This window comes from Garra rufa, chromosome 18 (genome assembly GCF_049309525.1).
Source record: "Garra rufa chromosome 18, GarRuf1.0, whole genome shotgun sequence".
In the NCBI taxonomy this organism is placed as follows: Eukaryota; Metazoa; Chordata; class Actinopteri; order Cypriniformes; family Cyprinidae; genus Garra; species Garra rufa.
This window is the reverse complement of record NC_133378.1, coordinates 2,189,679-2,217,641: the sequence shown is the minus strand read 5'-3', so window position 1 is coordinate 2,217,641 and position 27,963 is coordinate 2,189,679. Positions and strand designations below refer to the sequence as shown.

At 34.7% G+C, this 27,963-nt stretch overlaps 1 protein-coding gene across 1 annotated transcript; it reads right to left on the bottom strand.

The window, feature by feature from the left end:
• Nucleotides 1-17,698: 17,698 nt before the first annotated feature.
• Nucleotides 17,699-25,038, bottom strand: gata5 (GATA binding protein 5). The gene is made up of 7 exons (XM_073823349.1): nt 24,818-25,038; nt 23,664-24,324; nt 21,619-21,788; nt 20,153-20,281; nt 19,680-19,764; nt 19,236-19,363; nt 17,699-18,529 (listed from the first exon to the last, which is right to left on the bottom strand). Exons 2-7 carry the CDS (start codon nt 24,181-24,183, stop codon nt 18,410-18,412), a joined length of 1,152 nt encoding a protein of 383 aa, XP_073679450.1. The 5' UTR covers nt 24,184-24,324; nt 24,818-25,038; the 3' UTR covers nt 17,699-18,409.
• Nucleotides 25,039-27,963: the final 2,925 nt, after the last annotated feature.

The window sequence follows — 27,963 nt, the reverse complement described above, 5'->3', positions numbered from 1 at the left end:
GAAGTGTGCTGTAAATACCTTTCTGTTATCTGAGCATGTGTTAAACTCTGGGTTCAGAAGAATGCAGCAGTCGGCCTTTGTCTCTGTGTCCACATTGTCAGAGAGGAGCTTATCAAACGCAACAAATACCATTACAGTTAGAGAGAGAGAAAGAGATCCATACCTTTCAGACAAACATTTCTCCATGAGACATGCAACCTCTACTACTAGGCCCAGACAGATTCTGCAAACTTTTTACATATTTTCTCTTCCGGTTTTATTCGAAAATCTCCAGAATTCTGAAAAATAGATTTAAACATGGTAAAACTTGAAAATATTTGTCTTACCATTAAATTAGCCAAAGTATTTTTGACCCTGGACCACAAAAAAAGTCAATTTTTTGAAATGGCAATTTATACATTTTCTGAAAGCTAAATAAGCTTTCCATTGACATACAGTTTGTTAGGAAAGAACAATATAATGGCCGAAATACAACTATTTAAAAATCTGGAATCTGAGGGTGCAAAAAAAATCCAAATTTTAAGAAAATCGCCTTTATAGTTATCCAAATGAAGTTCTTCGGCATGCATATTACTAATCAAAAATTAAGTTCTGATATATTTATGCTGGGAAATTTACAAAATATCTTCATGGAACATGATCTTTACTTAATATCCTAATGATTTTTGGCATTTTTGACCCATAAAATGCATTGTTGGATATTGCTACAAATATAGAATATCACACACTAAATCACACACTAAAAGACTTCCCAATGCTTCTGAAAAGACAAAATGTGCATCTTGTTCCTTTAAGATGCATGACAAGTGAAAAACAATTTATAACATGTCTGATTTCTTCTAAATGGATGGTGTTCATAGTACACTTACATGATATCAACTATAAGCAGAGAAAGTTTCCTTTTTTAAAACCTTTTTGAAACATTGTCAAAATGCACACCAGGCCAGTAGTTGTGCCTCCCCAAATACACATTCCTATAGACCCAACATGTAACAACAATGATCAACATTTCCACAAATTTGTGTTTTTGCAGTTTACAGAGAGACAATTTCAACAACATGCACTTTGTTTTCAAAAGTTTGAGTTTTTAGGCACCAAAACGCTGTTGTTGTGTAAATGAAATCTGTCATCTCTCACTGCACAAAATATTCAGCAACTAGCACTGAGTTAACCAGACTGCAAAGATTTGTGCAAAAATCGTGTTTCTCCACTAAGAAACAATGGTTCAACAATAATTCCAGTTTGAATAATTGAAAAAAATGATTAACTATTAGAATTAAATAAAATTATGTAAAATAATATGAAACTGCAATAACATCCACAAACTTGTGCAATTAAAATATATTATATGAAACCAATCAGAATTAAAAAGAAAATTACCCCATGATTAATTCACCCTCAAGCCATCCTAGGTGTATATGACTTTCTTCTTATATTATTATATAATGTTAAAACATGGCTCTTCCAAGCTTTACAATGGCAGTGAATGTGAGCCCAAAACCCAAAAAACCTCACCCATCCATCATAAAAAGTACTCCATACGGCTCCAGGGGGTTAATAAAGGCCTTGTAAAGCAAATCGATGCATTTTTGTATATATCAATATTTAAAACTTTCGCTAACTGTTGTACACATTCAAGAGAGAGTGGCGTTCCAGTGACCCTTACGTAGCGCAAGAATATGCTAGTCTCACAAAAAAACAAGTTTTGTTTACAGCAAAGGAAAACCAGTCTCCTCTTGGCTTGTATGGAAATCCTCTAACATTTTTCTTTAAAAAAAAAACTAGTTTTGCACTTGTAATTAATCACCGCTGTTTGGTTTTGTGTTTCTGCTTTTCCATGTTGCCACCGTGTTCGCCTACTTCCAACGTCATTCGCTGGAACTCCACTCTCGTAAACACACACGACAAATTCTGTCACACAAGACAGAAACTATGGTTTATAAAGTTATAAATATGCATATTTTTCTTACACAAATGCATTGATTCACTTCAGAAGGCCTTTATTAACCCTCTACAGCCGTGTGGAGTACTTTTTATGATAGATGGATGCAGTTTTTTGGCCTTCAAAATCTCAACACCCATTCACTGTCATTATAAAGCTTGGAAGAGCCAGAACATTTATATTTTAACTCTGATTGTATTCGTCTGAAAGAAGAAAGTCATATACACCTCGGCTGGCTTGAGGGTGAGTAAACCATGGGGTAATTTTCCTTTTTGGGTGAACTATCTCTTTAAGAAGTGAGAATTGAGATTCGAGGCATTTGTTGAAGAAGCTCTATACTGTAAGAGCTTAAATAGGTAAGATAGACAGTGATGTAGTGTTTGTGTGTTAGGGGTTGGGGCAGAGTGAGAGACAAAGAGACAGAGAGAGAGAATTCAGTATAAAGCACTTCCAGCTCTCTCTCTCTACTCCCCCACATAATCAAACAAATCATGATTAAAAATATTTCAAGGTCCAGAGTCACTTCTATAAATCTGGAAGTTTCTCTTGAAGACGTAGTCGGCAGGCACACACACTTACATTCAGCCAACTTCTTTTGGATTTAACCCACCAGAATATATGTGTCTTTGGCTTTCTCTCTGGCTCCCTGTGTCTGCTATGTTCTTACAGTAAAATAAATAGGCTGCATCTATCTGCAAAGTGCAGCAGAGGGTCTGAGAACAGGGTTATCCAAAGTGCATGTTCAGAAGCAGCGAGAGAGAGAGAGAGCGAGAGACAACAGAATGAGAAAGGGTGAGAGATTAACCCGAATGAAAGAACATGAGAAAAGAAATAGATAGACAGACGGAGACAGGAACATAAGGAAATCCTGCGTGGAGACGATGAAGAGGGGAGAGGGGGAGAGATAATGAAAGAGAAGAGAAGGCAAAAAAAGAGAGAGAAAAGAATTCCACATGTGCAGCAGGCCCTTGTCTTTACGATGGCTATGATTATAATTTAGTGCTGCTGTTTCAGGGCTGACATCATCAGTGCAGCACCAATCAGATGGCACAAAGTCTATAAATTAATGAGTGGGCTAGAGTTCAGCTGACCGGGGCAGGGTCAAAGTTCATTCCACTCATGAAAACGTTTCTAATGGAATGTGACTACGCAAAAATCAGCCCTGACCGAAACTACTCCGCATGGGTTTCATGGCGAAATATTATCGAAATATTGCGGACTGTGGATATTTGCAACGCACACAAGCACAATACAAAGAGCTTTATATTTAAAGGATCTACCATGAACATATAATTTAAAAGGCTTGATTTTGAGTAAACTGTGCTTACATGACAAGTATGTCAGTGATCAGTTCATTTTGAAAAGGTAACTAATTTATTCACAATGTAACATTTTAAAATACAAAATTAAAGTATAAACACTGTTGTTCAAAAGTTTGGGATCAATAAGACATGTAATGTTTTTTAGTCTCTAATGCTTATTTATTTAGATCAAAAATACAAAAAACAACAATACTGCAAAGTGTTATCATACAATATAAAATAATGTTTTTTATTTTAATATACATTTTTTTTTTTCCTGTGATGCAAAGCTGAATTTTCATCAGCCATTACTCCTGTCTTCAGTGTCACATGATCCTTCAGAAATCATTTTAATATGCTGATTTATTATTATTCATCACCAATGTTGGCAAAAGTTGTGCTACCAAATATTTTTTTGGAACCTGTGATACTTTTTTCAGGATTCTTTGATGAATAAAAAGTTATTTAAAATATAAATCTTTTCTAGCAATATAAGTCTTTGTTATCACTATTTTATTAAATCAACACATCCTTGCTGAATAAACGTAATAATTTCTTAAAAAAAAAAAGAAAGAATACAAATTTACTGACCCCAAACATTTGAACACAGTGTATATTGTTAGAAAAGATTTATATTTTAAATAAATGCTGTTCTTTTTAACTTTTTATTCATCAAAGAATCCTGAAAAAAGTGTCACAGGTTCCAACAAAATATTAAGCAACAGAACTGTTTTCAAAACTGATAATAAAGCGGCATATTAGAATGATATCTGAAGGATCTTGTGACACTGAATACTGGAGTAATGATGCTGAAAAATTGAGCTTTGATCACAGAAATAATTTAGATTTTTAATGTATATTAAAATAGTGGAACGTTATTTTACATCTTCACAATATTACATTTTTTCTGTATTTTTGATCAAAAGGTCTTTAAGCATTAGAAAGTTATTTAAAATACATTAAAAATCTTACTGATCCCAAACTGTATGTTTGGCCAAATAAATGCAAGCTTAAGAGTCTTAAAAAAAGAAAATTGGTAAGAGTTTACAATGAGGTTTCATTAGTTCACATTAGTTAACTACTTTAGCTAACAAGAGCTAAGAATGAACAATATTTCTACAGCATTTATTAACCTTAGTTCATATTAATTTCAACATTTACTAATGCATTAAAATCACAAGTTGTATTTGTTAACATTAGTTAATGCACTGTGAAAATGTATGAACTATAATTTTACTAACTAGCGATAACTAAGATTAATAAATACTGTAATAAATGTATTGCTCATGTTAGTAAATAGTAAAAATAATTAGTAAAAAAAAAGTTAGTAAAAATAATAATGTTAACAAATGACACCTTATCGCAAAGTGTTACCAAAAAATCTTTTGAATGGTTAGCCAACGTTTTCTGTTTGGCTAAAAAATACTCTACTGACTACACCTCTTAGATAAATTTTGGATAGAATGAGTGGATTATTCGATTTTTTTTTTTTTTTTTAAATACAAATTCATAAGCACATCAGTAGTCTAAATGTATTATTAACAAGATACACATACGCACTGATGACAATAATTCATGTTGTAAGGAGTGTGTGTAAATGTGAGTGGTATCTTTTGGCATCCTCAGTCACTGATTGCCCAAATGGTTATTATCTCCTCATGGATTATGCTGTAAAATAATTGGGAATGAAAGGGCTCTCAAGTGAACACCCAGGGTGACGTGAGGGTGGAATCAGAGTTCAGGAATCACTGGACTGAGACGCACCTGCATTAGAGGTGTCTCGTGCGTGTACAGGATTTTTGAGTGTGCATGTAACATCACGTGTTTGAAACCAGCGGGGGTGTGATTACCTGACTTGATTGACAGGCTGATGGCGCTGTGAATGTAACTAGCTGTGTTGACTCCTGCTCCCCGCTGGAGGCCGTCATCAAGAATAACACACACCTCAGCAACGTCTCTCACCCTGCGTGAAACGCCTGGCACTTTGGAGACGAGAAGGCGAGAGAGAGAGCAGTCCTGGGCCCCATCACTCCACACTTCACCTGAGAGAGACAGCGAGACAGACAGGGCGGACAGACACACACAGAAAGGGTGACATGGAGGACATTACTTAAAATAGGGTCATAGGGTGGCACAGGGTCTCAACTTACAGGAATTAAACAAACACGTAACAGCCCGATAAACACTATATTTGAGACGCTATAATATGAAAGGGTCGATAACCAATTGAATTTAGGGTCTGAAATCTAAATTAATTTAAAATTGAATGCAAATACATCCTTTACCAATAGCTCTTTTATTATGTAAAAGTCATAAACATTAGCTAAAGCAAGTACATTTTCTGGTGTTGTCAGTTTTTACAATGAAACAATATCTACAAACTATCAGTGTTGTTTCACTTAGCGAAACCCTTATTTTTGCTTCATAACCTGATTTAAGTTTGCATGCAAATTCAATTGTGTGCTTCCAAAGCATCAGTTTTTACACAAATGTTAAACAGCATGGTTGTTTTCAACATTGACAACAATAAAAATATTTGTTGAGTACCAAATCATATCATATTAGAGTGATTTCTTAAGGACCATGTGACACTGAAGACTGGAGTAATGATGCTGAAAATTCAGCTTTGCATCACAGGAATAAATTAAATTTTAAAATACATATATGTGACCCTGGAGCACAAAACCAGTCTTAAGTCGCTGGGGTATATTTGTAGCAATAGCCAAAAATACATTGTATGGGTCAAAATTATAGATTTTTCTTTTATGTCAAAAATCATTAGGAAATTAAGTAAAGTTCATGTTCCATGAAGATTTTTTTGTAAAATTCCTACTGTAAACCTATCAAAATGTAATTTTTGATTAGTAATATGCATTGCTAAGAACTTAATTTGGACAACTTTAAAGGTGATTTTCTCAGTATTTTGATTTTTTGCACCCTTAGATTTCAGATTTTCAAATAGATGTATCTCGGCCAAATATTGTCCTATCCTAACAAACCATACATCAATAGAAAGCTTATTTATTGAGCTTTCATATGATGTATATATCTCAGTTTTGTAAAATTTAACCTTATGACTGGTTTTGTGGTCCAGGGTCACATATTAAAATATATTTAAAATCTGAAAGCTGAATAAATAAGCTTTCCGTTGATGTAGGGATAGGACAATATTTGGCCGAGATACAACTATTTGCAAATCTGGAATCTGAGGGTGCGAAAAAATCAAAATATTGAGAAAATCACCTTTAAAGTTGTCCAAATAAAGTTCTTAGAAATGCATATTACTAACCAAAAATTAAGTTTTGATACATTTGCAGCAGGAAATGTACTAAATATATTTATGGAACATGATCTTTATTTAATATCAAATTATTTTTGGCATAAAGAAAAATCTATCATTTTGACCCATACAATGTATTATTGGCTATTGCTACAAATGTACAATTGCTACTGTATTTTTTATATAATAAGAGGAAGAGGGAGAGAGAGAGAGAAAAAAACTTACAGACCCCAACCTTTCGCATACTAGCATATCATGAGCAAGTTATATATCTCAAATAAAAAGTTTACGGTGTAAGAGATTTTTTTCCTAACATTTCCATTAAAATGTTATTTTTGTAAGCTCTGAAACAGACAGAGCAGAAGCAGAAAGCTTGGCATGTCCCTAACAATATGTAAAAATGCAGTCTTTGCCATCAGAACTGACATTTAAAATTAGGATTCACAGAAACCCAAATAACTAACCCCACAGAAGCCAAACACGTTGGCTGCGAAATGTAAAAGTAAACTGTTTTTCGTCCATAATATCCGTTCCCACTGTTCCTCATCGTAAGCGTCAATCTATCACTTCAGACTCATGTCCTCTCCTCCCCATCCCTTCACGCCTCTCCCTGATTCTGTCCATCTCTCTGGAGCGGAGGAGAGCGGGAGGGATGCTGGGGGCTGGGAAAACCTGGACTTGACCCCTGAGTTCTGGGCTCCACAGAGTCTCCTCACCAAACCTCCCTGATGACAGATGAATAGACAAAAACTCACACACACACACACACACACACAACACATACAAGGCTGACACACTCACACAGAACACCACAAGATTTCATAAATGTGCCGTTTTCTGTTGTTTCTCTCCTTGGCTTGTTGCAAGTAGATTCAACTGGTCGTTTTTGGCGTGTACCATGCTACTTATTCAGGGTTCAAAGTAGAAAGGGAGGTGAAGCTACACTTAAGAAGTGCAAAGCACAGTCACGAGGAACCTGCACCAAAAACATCTATTCAGTAATGTAAAAAATGAGATTTTACAACTATGTCACATCAGACATAACAATAAATAGACGTTGCCATTTCCCACGCCAACTTACCGTGACAAAACACAATAAATACATGCTCTGTATACAATATACCTGCCATCATGATTCAACTGCATGTTTTGGTGTGAAGTTGTTAACGGGGCTTTACCGGGAGGTGTGAGCCAAATAAATAGCGAGGGATCGTAAATTACGGCCTGGGAGATGCGGCGACATGGGGAGGAGGAGGGGTGCATTGATTGTAGACAAAGATCGAGGTTTTTCTTTCTTTTTACCCCGCACCTTTCTTCCCCTTCCTGGCTCTTTTTTGCCACGGCACGGAAACGATCTTGCTCCCGGCCACGGAAGTCATCGCTCTCAGACGTCTCCGTCTCATCGTTTACAATGCTATTTTCCTTCTTATTTTGGCATTTTCCTCCTCGGTCTGGTTATTTGTTGCCATGTCTTTTTTGTCCACTCATGGACAAACTTAGAGAATGAATAACTTACGAGAATGAAGCTAAGTTTAGTAACGGCCACCTCTAATAATACCCACGTGAAATGGCATTAATTCCCACAACAGGAAAAATGCACGAGGACACGCGCGCGCGCAACAGCCTCTCCCACCTTCACACGCAAACACTTAAGATATGGCAAGCTGGCTAAACATTTATTCCTTTAAACTAATTAGTACGACCCAGTATTTATATATTTTATTTATTTATTTATTTTATAGCACAATCTAGTAACTATTCCCAGCACTCATTCATTAAATGTAATTAATGAAGTAAATGTAATTATTTCTTATTCTGTAAAATCGTTTTAAATTCCGGCTGTGTGACAATTTCTTCCAGTGGTAATTGGGTGAAATAGGAAGTTAATCCCACACTGAAACTGGTTTAGTATATATGAAATCCAATATGTTTAACGTTCAATTTACATCAGTGTCATTTCACGTTTTTGACGTGAGTTTGATTTGCATATTTGTGACCCTGGACCACAAAACGAGTCTTAAGTTGCATGGGTATATTTGTAACAATAGCCAACAATACATTGTATGGGTCAAAATTATCGATTTTTTTATGCCAAAAATCATTAGGATATTAAGTAAAGATCGTGTTCTAAGAAATATTTTGTAAATTTCCACAACTTTAAAAGTGATTTTCTCAATATTTAGATTTTTTTTTTGCACCCTAAGATTCCAGATTTGCAAATAGTTGTATCTTAGCCAAAAGTTGTCCTATTCTAACAAACATACATCAATGTAAAGCTTATTTATTCAGCTTTCAGGTTATTAATATATTTTAATATATTTTAAAATGTAATTTATTCCTGTTATGCAAAGCTGAATTTCCAGCATCATTACTCCAGTAATTTATAATAACACGAATTAAACTATTTATTACATGTATATAAAAATATAAATAAAACACCTTAAAATTCTTAAAAGGTTATCGGTAACACTTTATTTTAATGTGTCGTTGTTACACATGTTACATGTATTTACTATTATAATACATAATATAAAACAATACATTGCATAATTACATGCAACTAAGCCAAACCCTAATCTTAACCATAACCATATACATGAAGTTAATTAATATTACTCAGTACTTATTACAGTACAGAATTAGAAGTTATCTTCTAGACTAGTAAAAAAAAAAACAACAACAACAACAACAACTAGAAGTATCTATTAGGAATGGTAATATATAAATACTACTAATTCAATAAGAATTGAATACTGTACTTACTGGAATGTGCTAGTATCTAATAAATAGTTACCTGTGAAATTGAAGATTTGAAGATTTTTTTGAAGATTAAAATTGCTTGCCATACTCAAGGTCGTCAAAGTTGGTAAAACATTTACTTATGCTTGTAGACATAGGTGGTTTAAATGGCCCAGCATTGCAGTACAATGTGATATGAATGGTACAATTAATACAGATTTGTGTTTTTGAGCATGTTCTGATGGACACTGCTCATGGCCTCCATTATAGCTTGTCTTGTAATATGCTGCAAAAATAAAATGAATAAATAAAAATAGAGAAAGGAGGAGACTGGCAAGGCTGAATTAAAAATATGTGGTAAAATTACACACACTATGTCAGTATATGCAAACACCACAGCAATGTACTTCACACATTTTCTTTAATAAATCATAAATTCAATGGCATTTTATGATTTAAAACATGTTAATGAGTAACTCATTGTTGACTGGGATCATGTAACAGGCAGTGGGTACTTGATATATGTGTCTAATGAAGCTCACTATTGGCCAGGTGTGTGTCCGGAAAAGCATGTGTGCGCAAACACCAACACCGAACACCTGTCCTGCTTAGTAAATGTGTGCATGCTTGCGTGTGTGCTGTGTGGCTGCAGTCGCATATATCTGAGCCTGTACTTGCATTGGATTTGAATGTGCGTGCATGTGGCATGCTGTGATAATTATGTACATAGATGCACTTTGTTTTATGGGCCTTTAGTTGCAACTCAACCTTTGGCCTGAGCACACCTTGACCTTTGGATAGGCGGGGTCACTCTCTTGTTTTTGTTTTCGTGAGTGCATGAGGGGAGAGGGACTCTCCTTTAATTACTCTGTCATTTAGGACACATCCGAAGAGAATGGACATTTTTGTTTTAACACATTGTTAAAGGGATAGTTCACCCCCAAATAAGATAATGTGTCATTATTCACTCAAACTCATGTCAATACAAACCTGTATGACTTATTTGTTTTGGACCTAAAATGCAATTTTACTTTATTTCTTTAGAATGTTTGTGAGGTTTTGTTTTGTTTTTGTTTTGGACACCTTAAAAAACTGTTTGACTTTGTTTCTTCTGCATGACTCAATGCTTTTTTCTGTAGTTTTTTTGTTTTTGACCCTAAAACAAGTTGTTTCTGAGGTTTCTGTTTTGTTTTGTTTTGTTTTGTTTTGTTTTGACCCCTTACAAAACAGTTTGACTTTATTTCTTCCATATGACTCAGCGGTTTTGTTTTGTTTTGGACCTAAAAAGCAGTGTGACTTTATTTTTTTTTTAATGTTTCAGAGGTTTTTGTTTTGTTCTATTTTGTTTTGGACACCTTAAAAAACATGTTTAACTTTGTTTGTTCTGCATGACTCAGAAAGAAATAAAGTCAAACGGTTTTTAGGTAAAAAAAAAAACAAAACACTAAGTGTTTCAGAGGTTTTGTTTTGTTTTGTTTTGTTTTGTTTTGTTTTGTTTTGTTTTGTTTTGACCCCTTACAAAACAGTTTGTTTGACTTTATTTCTTCCATATGACTCAGCGGTTTTGTTTTGTTTTGGACCTAAAAAGCAGTGTGACTTTATTTTTTTTTTAATGTTTCAGAGGTTTTTGTTTTGTTCTATTTTGTTTTGGACACCTTAAAAAACATGTTTAACTTTGTTTGTTCTGCATGACTCAGTGTTTTTTTTTTTTTTTTTACCTAAAAACCGTTTGACTTTATTTCTTTCTAAGAGTTTCAGAGGTTTTGTTTTGTTTTGTTTTGTTTTGTTTTGTTTTGTTTTGTTTTGTTTTGTTTTGTTTTGTTTTGTTTTGTTTTGTTTTGTTTTGTTTTGTTTTGTTTTGTTTTGTTTTGTTTTGTTTTGTTTTGTTTTGTTTTGTTTTGTTTTGTTTTGGACCCCTTACAAAACAGTTTGACTTTATTTCTTCCGTGTGACTCAGTGATTCTTTTTTTTTTTTTGGACCTAAAAAGCAGTTTGACTTTATTTCTTTTGAATGTTTCTGAGGTTTCTGTTTTGTTTTGGCCCCTTTAGTGGTTTTGTTGTGTTTAGATTAAAAGTTTAGATTGTAACCTAAAAGCAATTTTATTTTATTTCTGTTTTGTTTTGGAGACCTTAAAAAACCTGTTTGACTTTGTTTCTTCTGCATGACTCAGTGGTTTTGTTTTGGACCTAAAAAGCAGTTTGACTTTATTTCTTTTAAATATTTTTGAGTTTTTTTTTTTGTTTTGTTTAGTTTTGGACCCCTTAAAAACATGTTTAACTTTGTTTTTTGTCCAAACAAAACAAAACCACTGTCATGCAGAAGGAATAAAGTCAAGCAGGTTTTTAGGGTCCATAACAAAAACAAAACACAGCAAAAAAAAAAAAAAAAAAACAACTCTGAAACATTCAAAAGAAATAAAGTCAAACTGTTTTTTAGTGTCCAAAACGAAACAAAACTTCTGAAACATTAAAAAGAAATGAAGTCAAACTTTTTTTGGGTCAAAAACTAAACAAAAACGTACAAAACAAAACTAAATTCTCAGAAACATTTAAAAGAAATAAAGTCAAACTGCTTTTAAGGTCCAAAACAAAACAAAACAAAATGAAAAACAAAAGCACTGAGTCATGCAGAAGAAACAAAGTCAACAAATCAAAAACCTCATAAACATTTGGAAGAAATAAAGTCAAATTGCTTTTTAGGAACAAAACAAAAGCTCTGAAACATTCAAAAGAAATAAAGTTAAACAGTTTTTGGGTCAAAAACAAAACAAAAAACCAAACCACTGAGTCATACAGAAGAACCAGTAGGACTTTCTTCTGCATGTTTTTGTTCTTTGATTTGTTTTGGAACCTGTTGACTTTTATTGTTTGGACAAAATAAAATGATGACTTAAAGGTTTGACTTGGTTACAATTATACAACCTGTTTGACTGTATTGACTTCCATTGTTTGGACAACAACAAAATCTTCTTTTCTGTCTGTAATTTTTATTTGATGGCTGAACGCTCCTTGTAACTAATCATATTAAATATGCTCTTATTGCTTTTCAATAGGGCTAATGTAAGTTATTATTATAACTGCATCACAGAATGATAATGTTGCCCCATAAAGAATAGGTTAATTTGACCTCTCTGAATTAGGCCATTTGTCCCAGTTACTCTGTATTCTTCCAGAATGTAAAAGGTGGGGGTCATATTCAAAAACAGAGTCCTCAATTACAATATAATAGGAGTCCTGTGGTGAACCCCCAAGAGCTACTAACACAAACACACTAGTGCCAGTGACAGTGTGTGTTTTAGGGAATGTGGGGGTGTTATTTTTAGTTGCAGGGGGCCAATAAGACAGTCAACTGGTGTAGTGCTGTGAAGAAAGAGAGACTGCAAAGGAGAGAAAGAAGACGTAATAGTTCACAAATGCTATAGCTTAAAGTACACAGGGCACCTCTAAGGTCATTTTCCTGATAGTGTGTTCTGAAAGCCAGTGGCCTTGGTGTTTTTTGAGAACTGCAGACTGGCAGAAATGTTGACGCAACTAAAAGGTGAGGAATGAGAGCACCACTGCTCAATCCTTCTTGTTCACCTCTAGTAGTCTAAGAAAGACATAAAGTCTAAGAAAACTCCCTCTTGAGCATTTCTGAATGAAGACGTCAGCTGGATGCTACTTTAGAGTTTAGAGCGAGACTCATTATTATTGCTGCATTATTGTTGATTCTCTCCCCCGTTTTTCCAGTCGCTGTCTCTTTTTCTCCCCCATACTTGGCTTGTTCTCTGGCCCAGGCCTTATAGTGGGGTTATATAAGAACACATTACAGTTTTAGTGCCTTCTGGCTCTGGCAGCTCTGATATCTGACTGCTCATTCTGAGGAAATCCTCAATATGGGCTGCCCTGAAAAATACACGTGTATACATGCACAGGTGAACACAGTAAAGGTACGTCTTGTTCGATGGTCAGTTTTTTTCTAGATTTAAATGTAGATGTAAATCTTGTTCTCAGTCAATGCAAATATTTGAAATGATTCACAGAGTAGTTGTGATTAGTCTAAGAATAAAATTGACCTCATACAACACTGAGGTTTATGATTTGTTTGAAAATTGTTATACGCTACCAGTCAAAAGTTTTTGAACAGTAAGACTTTTAATATTTTTCATTTTATTTTTTAAAAATGTAATTTATTCCTGTGATTTAAAAGCTGAATTTTTAGCATCAATGCTCCAGTCACACGATCCTTCAGAAATCATTCTAATATTGAACAGCAAATCAGCATATTAGGATGATTTCTGAAGGATCATGTGACACTGAAGACTGTTGTAATGATGCTAAAATTCTTATATTTTAAAATATATTTAAACAGAAAGTAGTTATTGTAAATAGTAAAAATATTTCACAATATTTCAGAATTTTGGGTCCAATAAAATGCAGGCTTGGTGAGCAGAAAAGACTTCTTCATAAAAAATAAAAAATAAAACTTACATATATATATTTTATATATATAATAAGTATTCAGAAAATACACATTGCATTGATCAAAAGTACAAAAAGACTTTTGCATTATTATTTTTTCCCCTTATTTTTCCTTCTAAATTTCAAATAAAGGCTTTTTGATTATCAAAGAATTATATATATATAATTATAATTATAGTGTAATATATATATATATATATATATATATATATATATATATATATATATATATATATATATATATATATAAAATACACTATTTACTTTTTACGTTGAAAAATTTGGGATTATTTGTAAATAAATTAAATATTTTATTCAGAAAATACACATTGTATTGATCAAAAGTACAAAAAGACTTTTACATTATTATTTTTTCCCCTTATTTTTCCTTCTAAATTTCAAATAAAGGCTTTTTGATTACCAAAGTATTCTGTTTATATATATATATCACTTGTCTTGTTTTCTAAAGACTGGTCATTGAAAATACAGCTTTGCCATCACAGGAATAAATTAATAAATTAAAATAAGTTATTTTAAATAATATTTCACAATATTACTGTTTTAGTGTGTTTTTAATTAAATAAACGAAGCCTGGGTCAACATAACTAAATAATAAAATTAGTGCCGGGCAACAATTAATCGCGATTAATTGCATCCAAAATAAATGTTTTTGTTTATTGTTGTTATATATATAAAAAACACACACATACAGTATATATTTTGAAAATGTTTACATGCATAAAAAATGTATATATAATATAGACATGCATGTGTGTGTATTAATATATACATAATAAATATACACATTTATATTATGTACACAAAAACTTTTATTTCGGATGCGATTAATTGCAAATATTCATTGCCCAGCACTAAATCAAATATAACATAATAATCAAACATTAAATAAATTTAAATATATATATATTTTTTATTTTTTTATTAGTTTGAAATAAAGCCTTAGTTTAGTCCTTATGAAACCATGGGGCCATCCCAGAATTTTGGTGATTTCTACAGTAGCTGTCTATAGCCATACATCACATTGTGACACACACGTTTAGTCAAAAAGCAACAATCCCTCAGCCGAGTCCACTGTCACAGTAGGATAAATCGTCACCCCCTCCATAACTTCCTTCATGGTCAGAACCGCTCTACAATATCCTGTTTTTACCACAGGATAGAAAGCGCAGTGCAGAGAAAATGAATGAAGGAAGGTGACCCTGGGAAAACTCAGTCTTTGGCCTCAACGCTCAACAAAAATGAGAAAATATCGAAAAGAGGAAAATGAGGTATCCATCTTAAAGAATAATGGAAAGGAACAAAGAACAGAAACTGCCTTAACCTCAGGCTTTTATGAAAAATGATCATGGTTGACCTTTGGAGATTTTAAATTGCCATTAAATCCAGACGATGGAAAATGTGATAATGGTATTTAAAAGCCATGAAATCTCATTGCTGGAATTTTGTCAGCTGTAGTGTCAATAGTTGAATAGACACATTTGAGCAACGGCCTAAAGGGTCTTGTTGGCCTGGTTAGTGCCTCTCTGATGAAGTTATTTAAGGAAATCCGGATACGTTTCACTAATTCAAACTGAAGTTTTTGACTTGTACAGTTTCGAATTCTGCTAGCTGTGTCTAAGCTCACAACCAATCACTGCACTCAGTACTACTTCATATCAGTGAGTTGCGTGATGGCGATGATGACGACATGGAAATAAAAAATCAGTGAATGAAATATTGCTTATGAAGCACTACTCCTGAGGTTAAGGTTATGAACCTGATGCAACAGTTTCTTGACCCTGCACCTCATCACTGGGGCAACAAAAACGAAAACACCAAGAGATAAAGCAAGCTAATTTGGCCAATGGCAATAAAGGTGGATGGCGGTGCCTCTCTGTCGCCATGGGGCTGTAAAGCGGGTGGGCTACATGCTGACGCGCCCGCCTAGAGCCAACATGCTCTAGCCCAACCCAAAACCTTAGCACCATAAAGCCAAGCTGGAACGCAACCTTTGATCGCCAACACACTGCGGAGAGAGGCACGCTCAGACACTGAGAGTCATTCACGGAAACTCTCAGCAACATCTATGAGGGTACAGGTTACTGAAAAAAAAGAACTATATAAAGTCATAAACATCAAAGCATTCATATACAATTCGTATATGGCCTACGTCTAGGATTATAAAGTCAGGGTGTTTTAAAAGTTAACATCTTTAACATACCTTTGAAAACAAAGCAAGTCATGCTAAATGGGACGTTTGGACTTTTTTGTGGGAATGAAGTTAAAAAATCTAATATTTTTTAACTTCAAAAAAATCTAATATCTAGTAAAAGTGTGCATATCCAACCTGTTCTCATGAGAAAATGTGAGGATTTTACGAGATGACGATTTCATATGATGTGATTCGTACAAAAACATACGATTTTTAGAATTTTTATGAAGGTCCACCTCCAAGTCTAAACTGTTGATTGATTGCATGAAAATGTACAAATTTGATGGTATTCATATTAATTAGCCAACAACTCCATCAGTATAAAGTTCACAAAATTGTTTATGGACACTGAAATAAATTATATACATATATACATCCATGGAAATCACCCCACGGTCCGCCATTATAATAAAAACAGGATAATACTGATGTCAAAATTTGATAATCTTATAAAATATGAAATACACTACCAGTCAAAAGTTTTTGAACAGTATGATTTTTAATTTTTTTTTTTTTTTTTAAAGAAGTCTCTTCTGCTCACCAAGCCTGCATTTATTTGATCCAAAGTACAGCAAAAACAGTAAAATGCTGAAATGCTTTTACTATTTAAAATAAGTGATTTCTATTTGAATATATTTTAAAACGTAATTTATTTCTTTGATTTCAAAGAGGAATTTTTAGCATCATTACTCCAGTCACGTGATCCTTCAGAAATCATTCTAATATTCTGATTTGCTGCTTAAAAAAACATTTATTGTTATTATTATGTTGAGTAGAATTTTTTCTCAGTTTTTTTTGATGAATAGAAAGTTCAGAAGAGCAGAATTGATCCGAAATAGAAATCTTTTGTAACATTATAAATGTCTTTATCATCACTTTTGATCAATTTAAAGCATCCTTGCTAAATAAAAGTATAAAAAATAAATAAAAAAAATATGTTGACTCCAAGCTTTTGAATGGTATAGTGTCTAATGTTATGAAAGCTTTTTTTTTATTTTAAATTTCAGATAGATGCTAATATTTTTATTAATCAAAGAACCCTGAAAAAATGTGCTCAACAGTTTAAAATATTGATAATAGGAATAAAAATGTTTCTTGAACAGCAGATCAGCATATTAGAACGATTTCTAAAGGATCATGTGACACTGAAGACTGGCGTAATAATGCTGAAAAATGTAGCTTTGATCACAGGAATAAATTAAATTTTAAAATATATTCAAATAGAAAACAGTTATTTTAAATAGTAAAAATATTACTGTTTTTGCTGTGCTTTGGATCAAATAAATGTTTCTTCACACTGTAAAAAACTATTTGTTGAATCAACTTAAAATAATTTGTTACCTGGCTGTGTTATTTTTTAATTTTAAGTACAATCAACTCAAAAACGTTTAGACAACTTAGATATATGAATTGATTCAACTTTTTAAGGCAAATTTTAAGGCAGCAGGGTAACAAATTATTTTAAGTTTACTCAACAAATTGTGTTTTTTTTTTTTTTTTTTTTTTTTTACAGTGCAAAAACATAAAAAAAATCTTGCAGTTCAAAAACTTCTGACTGGTATTGTACTTTTGCCTGTTTAACCATTATTAACCTTCAAAAAGAAGATTCTTCTCGTCTTAATTTGATCTTCTTGTTTACTACATAGTTTTGAACTTTTGTCCATAAATTACTGTTTAAACCAATAAACATTTTTTGAAATGTATTTGTTTTTTAAAAATTCAAGAGAATTACAATAATTCTGTAAACAAGTGCAGACGCGAAGTAGATGTTTGGCAATTTTATATGCAATAAAACAATGCTATAATTCCAATATATATCAACAAAATACAGCAAATAAATTTAGGTTAACATATTCGGACAAAACAAAACACAAAATTGCGAACAATTAATATAAATGTGCCCCTTTTCAAAATCTGCTGAAAAGCGAGGGTCATTGCACTTCGGATCATCGGAGGAATACAACACAGCATTAAAAGTGTCTGGAATCAGCAAAGACAACAACGAAACTTTTAAAAGCCTCATCCAGGGAAAGTATGCGATCTAAAGTCATAACGACCATAAAGCCGCATTCCCTGAAGGATAAGGCGAATTATGGGAGAGACTTGTGTGCCTCCACCACTCTTATCTCAACATAAATAATGTATCTTAAAAGTTAATCATTAACATCTAAGCCATGAAACATGTTCAGAAGCCATAAAAAGCATGTTTTTTGTCCTCCCGATCATTGCTTAAGGAACTTGAGAACTGTTGTCGGGTCGCTGCCTGTCGCCCGCCGTACTTTTGGCGGAACTGTCCGTGGCATCACAAACAGATATGCCACGATAAATCAACCAGCACAAATTACAGTCAATCTCTTGCATTCCTAAGCTCCGTCTGTCTACATCTGCGTAAAGGTTCTATTAGGTAGATCTTGTTAAAAGTCTTTGCTCCCAGAATGCACTGGAGAGGTTTAAAAAAGGTAGTAGGTCTCACATCACGCTTGGGACAGCGCACACCAGGAGTTCTGTGGGGCGATTGACGTCGGGGTGTATGTGTAGTCTTCATATTTGATATCCACATGTCCTGAACTGGTACTGTCCAACTGTGTCGATGCCTTATAAAGAACAAAGAGAGACATTGTTAGCTGTCAAATCCAGCTTTGCAGTAGATGAGTCATTTTTAAAGTGACAGTTCACCCAAAAATGAAGGTGATTTTTTTATGTTGTTCCAACTTAAAAGTTAAATCAGCTAAAACATTCAAAATAAGTTTGTGTTCCACAGAAGAAAGAAAGTCATACAGGTTTGGAACATGAGTTCCAACAGTTTCTCTTTTAAAAGTCAAGGTTCCGAAAGGACAGTTTTTTTTAATAGTGTGAAGAACGTTTTCATCATCTACACTCTTAAAAATAAAGTTGCGTTAAAAGGTTTTTCGCCACGATGCCATAGAACTTTTTTGGTTCCACAAAGCACCGTTCAGTCAAAACTCTTTCTTACCTTTTTAGAATCTGAACCTGAAAAGAACCTTTTGTGAAACAGAACAGTTCTTCAGATGTTAAAGGTTCTTCATGGAACCATTTGGACAAAAAAGGTTCTTCTATGGCATCGCGAACCACCTTTATTTTTAAGGGTGTATGGAAACTTTTGTCCAATGGAAAGGTTCCACAGAGGTTGACGGTTCTTTATGGAACCATTGATGCCAATAAAGAATCTTGAACTCTGGAATCAATCATTTATCTGTTCCATCTTTAATAATTGCCTTTCATTGACGGTGACATTTGCAAAGGAAGAACTACAGTTCAGTCAATCACACGTGTACATACCTGTGTGACTGAGACAACAGTTTGGCCTGCATACGGTGAAGCTGCGATATTGGGTTCGCTCTTTATTGTAGAGGCGTTTTCTGACGCAGGCAATGAAGTGGGAGACGTAGCGCCAGACACTGTTGACCCTGAAGACAAATAGAACGAAATGTGACTGACAGCCACAATAAAGGAGGAGGAAACTAGACATGCTGGTTAATGCAATTGACAATTAATGGCGTCAAACATTGTGCACACACCGCATGTCGACCGAATGCAGAGGAAAGTGCTGTTACTGCGCTCTCTCTCTTTTACTCCCTTTCCCCTCCCTTTACTCTCTCGCTCACCCCATATTTCTTTCCACACATTCTCTGACTCACTCACTCCCACACTTCCATCCGAATCACTTATGTCTGCTTTTGTCTAAAAATGAAGCTTTTTCGAAAAGCTTGTCTCAACTCTTACCTGAGGATGCTTTGGTTTTGGGCATCTTTGGTTTGCGTTTTCTCGTCTGGATGCTTTCTTTTTTCATTGCTAATGGTCTTGGTACCTAAAACCAGAGTGAAGTAAAAAGATTAGAATTTAATTATGACTGATTATTCGTTATGCAATCAAGAATTAAAACCGGACCTTGTTGTTTAAAAAATGCAGTTGTAACTAGATTACATTTCCTTTTTTTTTTTTTTTCTTGTGAGAGTCAGCTGTGGGAATTGGTAGTTTATAGAACGAAGCTTATTTAAGCGACTCCCCTTCCTTTCGGTGTTCTCATTCTCTTCCGATAAAACACACCTATGACCTCTGTATCACGTGGATTACAGGTTTGCACACACAGACACACACACACACGCTGACGTGCGTATGCACCCTCCCAAATCGAGCTCTGGTTAGAAACGCCAGTCTTGTGTGGCACAATAATACAGACTGAATCAGGAACTCACCCCGTGGAGCTTCATGTACAGTCCGCAGGCATTGCAGACGGGCTCTCCCTCTGCGTTTCTCCTCCACAGTGTGGTCGTACTGGTATGACAGTTAGTGCAACACAGACCTGCTCGTCTTGATGTGCTTTGCTGCAGAGACAAACATAAAGAAAGTTAGAAAGGTGAATAAATTGGAAGACTTTGACAAAATTTTAGAGCTGAAGAGAAGAAATTAAGACAGGGAATTAAAAAAATAAAGATACACCTATGGAGATAAAATGTTAATTGTAAAATGTAAATCAAAAGATTATTTTCTTCCGGTAGTATATGTTTGATTACAAACATTTTGCAGTGGCTAAGATGTGTAGATGTATTATAGAGCATTTATTTTAAATGCAAGCAACTGTGGTCATAAATAATAGAAAAAAATTGACGGGAGCTCTGTGACCAGGCCTGTATATTCATTCCAAGCACTATTTTTCTGAATTCAACAGGATTTTAAAGGTTCATGTCATTAAGGAAGACTGAAGAATGAAGCTTCTCAGCTGAAATTCAGCATAAAGTTTGGTGTTGTTTTGAGTTTTGCGCTGCTTGGGCTAAAAACAGACTGACTCAAGGACAAGGTCATGAATGCAAAAATGAAAACAGAGAGGTAGAGACGAGCGAGAGAATTGTGAGAGAGAGAGAGTAATGAAGAGAATGAGGGAGAGAGAGAGCATGAGTGAAAGAAAGAGAGAGAGAGACTCCTGGGAAACAGGACAGCAGTGAAGGCTTTGCTCAATTTCTCTCGTTCAATGGCCTTCCCCAGTACTGACCCTCAGATCAACCCACTACCCTCATTTTGTGAGACTATATCATAAAAGTATCAGCTAGGTATTTCCAGCAAAATCTGTGAAAAAGGTTTACATCTTGTCTGGGAACATCAGGATATTTTATACTTTTCTTTCTAAGCTTGAAGTTTTTTTATTGTCTATTAAAAAATGTAATATTTTAATTTGAAGTATTTTCCATTGAGGAATAGGCCACATTTAAAACACAATAAAATTTAATGTGTTAACATCTAAATCCACTGTTTTAATTCATCTGAGAAATATAATTTCATATCCACTTTTGAAAATAAAGGTTCTTTATTGGCATTGATGGTTCCATGAAGAACCTCAAACATTTTTAAAACTTTTAAAACGCAGAAAAGGTTCTTTATAGTCGAAAAACGTTCTTTATATTTTTAAGAACTGTTCACTGAACGGTTGTTTTGGAACTTTAATTTTTAATAGTGTGAGTGAATAATACATCATTTAATTGAATCAATGTTTATATTAGATCAAACCAAAGAAAGTCATTTTTAGGGAATCAGAAGGTCAGGTAGGCCTAGAAATAACCGTTTAATTTGTCAACTGCACATGCTCACTTTGTACTTTTGGTTTGGAAAAGGACGCGTTAAACGTAATAAACAAGTAAATAAGAATATTTAACAAATGGGCATTTACCAGGCGTTTCTGTGGTTTGATTAGGGGTCGATTGATGCCGTTCATCTTGTGGTAAAGGCCGCACGCATTGCACAGGTAATGTCCGGTACCGTCTCTCCTCCATAGCGGTGTTGAGATGGATCCGCAGTTCACACACTCACGCCCTTCACACGGCAGCTCCTCCAGCATGTCTGCAAGGAGAAATTCAGTTGGTTTTTAATTAATTTTTCAAGGTTTTCTTCTCGGTTCAAAGAGATTTATGAGAGGACAATGATCGTTAAAATCATAAAATACAACGCGAGACGAAATAATCGTTAAAGTTCAAATGAAGTGACCGTAATAAGATGTTTTCAAGGTTTAGGCTTAACTGTTGTATTATTTTTGTTATTTCGTCCTGTTTTATTCGTTTTAAATGAAAAAGTAAGTAAGTAAATAAATACAAACTCGAATGTGTCATTGTCTCGCAAAATCAGGTTAATGTTAAAAAGTGTAATTTAAGCATGTGTAGGCCTACTGATCAGACTTTTAAACTCCTAAAAATATTCGACGTTTCTATTTTGAAGCGGAGACTTTCAAAATAAAGTTCTTTAAATTTTAAAACGTTCTATAATTATTTACGTGTTGCGCCATTTGAAACTAAATTTAAACATTTAAACATTTCAAAAAGTAACAGGGTTCACTGTGTATTTGTATATGATTTTCATATAAAGAGAGAGTTCTAACAAGTTGAAGCGTAAGCTTGGCACACAACAAAATCTAAGAAGAGAGAATATTTGAATATACTAGGCTATTTCTATATCCAATATGTTTATATATAAAATGAAATAACTAGGCTTTTATTGATGTGTTAAGAAAAGGTCTTATGTAGCTTATAATACTACAATATTGTTTTTCGTTGTTAAAGCCCTGTAAAAACTCAACACTTTGGATTGATCCAATAGACCTTTATATGGGGCCTGGTGTTTTCTGAGCATCAGAGCTATGGAATGTGACAAAACTCTGGACGGGATGAAGAATGGATAAATTAAAAGAGTATATCCAGGGTCATTGGAGTGTCTATAGGGCGGCTGACGAGGCACGAGGGCCTCAGGCGAGCGGAATGTCAATGGGGCTCTTATCAGTGTTAAAGATCCAGGGGTCACCGATCAATCAAGATACTGGCACGTGACGCTCTCCAACAATTTATTTTAAATAAGACGTGCGTATTAATAATCTTTGTATTATTATTCATATGTGTTTGTAGTTTCAAAGTAGTCTGAAAATGTCTGTGCTATTTAATCCTGTTAAGTTCCTGGTGGACTGTTGTAATAAAACAAAATGGTGCATTACTCAAGTTTTGTAGCAAAACATCAAAATACGCAAACGCCCGAGCCTTATGTAAGCCCGAATAAATCGCCCTCGGTTGTAGAAAATAATGTACGTTTTATGGACTATCAAAGAAAATGTGTCCGCCTAAAGCACCGAGCTTCAAAGGGAACGGCCGCTAAATGTGTATCTGACCGTAATGGTCTGTTTAGAAAAGTTTGATCAAGGTGACAGTAGCTTGGATAGTTCTCACAATTATGAGGTGTGCACGGGACCCTTTCATCAATCCACAAGTGGACAGACAATAGCGGGGAATTAAATTAACATTTAAATTAAAGTGATTGCATTGCCCATTAAAAGGATGTGTATTAGTGGAATAAGATCAAGTTTTGTTTTGATAAGCTTTTGTAATGTGCCCCTGTAGCAAAACTAGCTGGTACTCGAGTGCCTTCTAACAACGATAGTCTAACATAAACACCAAGACAGCAATAAATAACCCTCAACACCGCCGCTATAAATTGTGGGATCACAGCATCAAACGAAACCCCCTCCATTCCAACCATTTTTGCCTGCTGACTTGAAAGATGGATTTTAAACTGTTGCCAAATAACGACCCACATGTAATAACTAACTTTAACATAACACACAACATACATGGAAACAGATACTCAAATCCTAATTATAGAATCTTAGGCGATATTATTTTTACATAAAGTAACGCAAACAAAACATCACAGAGAAATTTTTTATCATCGTTTTACCTAAACTGGACCTCCTTCCAGGAAGGGTTCCTTGGCGTCCCTGAAGCCCGATCATGCCGCCGTCGAAGGGCCCAGGCGTCCATGAGGTTGCCATCTCCGGGCTCATGTAGGCCGCGTACGGGCTGGAGTAGGAGCCACCGACGGAGCGCACCAGGGCACTTCCATACTGATCTGCCCTGCCGCTGTTACTCAGCACCAGCGGATTCTGGTACGCGGCGTCCCTGCCGGTGCTGCTGCTTACCGGCGGGCTGTGCGAATAAGAGAAACCGGGAGGAGGATGAGGGCTGCCCGGGTTGAAAGAGGAGTTCTCCGTGCCAGTCTGTGGCCAGGCGTGGTGACTGCCGAGCCCGTGGGCTTGATGTGTGGACTCGCACGTCTGTAGGTAGGGCAAGGTCTGGAGCATGGCAGGTACGCGGGTGGTGGGCACATACACAGGTGAGCTGGCGGACGGATGGATGTAGTTCCCGGAGTCGTGTGCGTAGGGGGACGGGTTGGAAGATAAAGCCAGACTCGAATACATTATGTATCCAGTGACTAAGCTATCCTTGCAAGTTTGGAAATCTTAAAATTAGCCCAAATTGGAGTAAAAACCTCGATAAAGTCCAAAATCTCCAATGCAATGGTTTCTTGAGCAAGAGCCTCAGATAAAAGGAATTCACTCCTAATGACAAACAGAAACAATTACAAATTATAATATTTTCTCGGTTTAAAACTATACATAAAAATGTAATAAATATTTTTTTTCAATTCATAAACACTAAATGAAACATAACATTTCGAATTTTTATAAACAGAGAAACCGAAGAAAAACACATCGGCTATTGGCTGCAGTCAAGATGGACAAACCGTTATAATTGTCGTGATTTTTCGGTTATCTGTATCTTTCGATTTGTATTTAATAGACTAAAATCACATTAATTACTGTCCATATCTTTACATAGGGATATAAACAATTATCAGCAGCCGTCTCAGATATCCTGGGAAAACTCTATACCGAACCATTAAATCATCAGTGGGGATCGAATCAGTCCGCACTGTAATCTCTCTAACATCTATATTTTATCGCTGAAAATGCAGATTACATAAAAACGTTGATAACTGTAAGGAAAGGGTTTATATAATTTCATCCAAGAGCTCTCGCTGTATTATCTCACCAGATAAGGACGGTTAGTGATAAAGTCAGGAACCCTCTTTTCCAAGTGACTTGATTGAATATCGCCGTGGAAGTTCCCAGTCTCTTCTTTCTTCTTGATTTTAGCCCAGAATTCAAACTTCATCGAGTGTGAAACACACGAAAAACTTCCGTAGTCCTCTCCGCGTTTGGACGTGTCACTGTGCCTTGTCTGTATCTGGAGATAGCTGCTGCTGCAGATAATGCCTAATATAACTGTTCTCTGATTTGCTCTCTACTTTACAGCGAGTTATTTGTAAGAGCAGAACCACGTGACGCACTCCAAAGGTAGGACCCATGGAGGAGGAGAAGAGTGAGGGATAAACCGATGGTGTGCTGCGGAGGAGGGGTGTTCTCCTACCTGTAAGATCTATATTTGCTGAGTCCACTGTATTTTAAACGACTTTGTTTTTTGTTTTAGTCGATGAAAGTTAACTTTTAAGAGACATTAGAAGCAGCTGGAAAATTGCTTTGACAGGCACCAAAGCAAATATTATCCGTGTACACGCACTAGAAAATCACTATAGTGCAATAAAACATTATTTAACTTTATTTTAAATACTTTAAATTAGTCTAAATACGCTCCAAATAAAACCAAAGCACTGGAATAACTGGACCAATACGCAAACGCTTTTCTCCTACTGTGCACGTTATGTTTTACAATAATCGCTTGGGATTTTGTTTGTAGCCTACTTTCTTGTAAAAGAAAAATGTTGCAGTAAAATAACCTCGCTGTCTGTGCGAGAACGTAAAGCTCAATTTTATGGCCCGATAAATCTGGATGTGTTCTCTATAAAAGCTGTAGAGAGATAAGAGATACGAGCGACAGCTTAGCACGATCATACAACAATAATCACACTCATTATACTCAGTTGGAAATATTGTTATCTTAGCGGTATTCTTTGAGTTATCAGCCCTCCCCTTTTCGAATAAAAATAGAGTTTTAAATATGTATGCAAATAAATAAATTAATTACAAGTGCTAATGTAAAGATAGCGCTCAATATTATAAATTGTCAAATAAAAGCGTAATTATTAAAATAATAAAAAGAAATGATACTGAAAGTTTTAGATTTTTTTAAGGGATGATTAAGGAACAACATCGAATAGGGGGTTTACTTCTGCTAAATTGAAGTAAGCAAGTGTTGTAAATTTCTCTTAAATTTCAGAAGGGTGGTCGCCAATCAGTCTCCTCGACAGGCCGCTGATAATGAGATTAATAATGATGTTGCGACCTGTGAACTCATTGCTCGCACCACAAACGCGTGGAGAGGACAATTGGACACACACCCTGTCTGCAGTGAGGGAGCCAGCGACTGTTTGATCACTGGAGAACCTGCAAGGCTACACGGGTTAAATAAATCCTCCTTTACTCAAGCGTTTCAATTTTATCAAAGCCGGCTTTGCCCAAGAGTAAATCACCACTGAGGGGATTTTCAATTGAAGCCGTTTCATTTTGTCAGTAGATGTAAATAAATGTGGTCACGGGTTTGGCGCATCAAAACAAACTTAAAATAAAAGTATTTTATTAATAATTATTAATGTGTGGTAGCCTACCTATATATATATATATATATATATTTTTTTTTTTTTTTTTTGTAAAATATTTTGTGATTCTAGCTATTTATCACCTGGCTTGCGTTCAATTATCTTAGACATTATCCTTCGAAAGACACCCTCAAAGTGAGCGCCACACAGACAGCCGTCTTGACAGACAACCAAAGCAAGAACTCAATGATGCAGAGAAGAACTGTAAATTCTGTTCTGGATGAACGGCCACGCGCAATGCCAAGTGTTTTAGTTGTGTGAGTGTGTTTGTCTGTGCGTTATTTGGGAGAAATCTAATGTTGTCACTAGTGTTGTCAAATGTTAGGCTGTTTGAAATATTTATGTTTGTAGATGAATTTTATTTATATATTTAAACGCATTTATATTTATTTTATAGCCTGTTATGCGTCTATGTAAAGACGCGAGGAAAACGCAATCACAAACTGCTAACTAACGAATAAAGGTGACCACCAATGAATCTTACAATGATTTAAATAAAATGGAACTCATTTAAACACACAAATAACCTGGTTTAAAATGAGATACAATTGCACCATTAGCTAAACAAAATAAACACGCGTCTGAGTATACAACATTGTTTGTAAGTAATAATTCAGCTGATAATTTTCTGAGATAGTAAGATTGGCAGATAGAGGTGATACCGAACAACATCAGGCACTGGAGGATGGAGACGAGGAAATGCTGAAGGAGGGGAGACTTGAGTTATGAATCCACCACAGACTAATTACTTCTAATAATTGACGAATGACTACTAGCCTAATTGATTTAGCATTTCATACCTTTCAGGACACCGTTCTTGGGCGATGCTTGAAACTTCTTCAGCTATATGCTTCATCTAACATTATTACATGTCATAAGATTTGTCTATGTCTTGATCAGCCTTTCAAAGTTGGTAGCCTCTAAATAAGTATAACAAATATTGTTAAATTAATTAAAATTAAAATAATTAATTAAAACGATAAAATGATGACCAAAAATAAAAATCTTACAATTCATTATATTATCTGATCCCCTGAAGTCGTAAGGGCCGTTTTTTTTTTTATTTTTTTTTTTTATTTATTTATTTTTTTACAAAATTGAGATTTATACATCATCTGAAAGCAGAATAAATAAGCTTTATATTGAAGTTTTTTAGGATAGGACAATATTTGGCCGAGATATAACTATTTGAAAATCTGGAATCTGAGGGTGCAAAAAAATAAATAAAAATATAGAGAAATTCACCTTTGAAGTTGTCCAAATGAAGTTCTTAGCAATGCATATTATTATTTAAAAAAATAAGTTTCGATATATTTACGGTACGAAATGTACAAAATATCTTAATGGAACATGATCTTTACTTAATATCCTAAAGATTGTGGCATTTAAAAATCGATCATTTTGACCATTACAATGTATTTTTGGCTAATGCTGCAAATAAACCCTTGCTAATTAATTTGGTATTTATATATTTAAAAATTAATTAATTAATTAGTTAATTAATTTTCTAACATGCTTGGGTCAGAGTAATGATAGAAATATTGAGAACAAAATACGGGTGCAATTCCAAAGAACAAGATCA

What these genes read in the sequence shown, in the direction of transcription:
- gata5 (XM_073823349.1), bottom strand. Translation starts at nt 24,183, where the DNA reads ATGTATTCGAGTCTGGCTTTATCTTCCAACCCGTCCCCCTACGCACAC. An exon ending in TGGAAGGAGGTCCAGTTTAG is followed by an intron (nt 21,789 to 23,663) that starts GTAAAACGATGA and finishes TTCTCCTTGCAG; the next exon opens with ACATGCTGGAGGAGCTGCCG. An exon ending in TCAAACCACAGAAACGCCTG is followed by an intron (nt 20,282 to 21,618) that starts GTAAATGCCCAT and finishes TTGTCTCTGCAG; the next exon opens with CAAAGCACATCAAGACGAGC.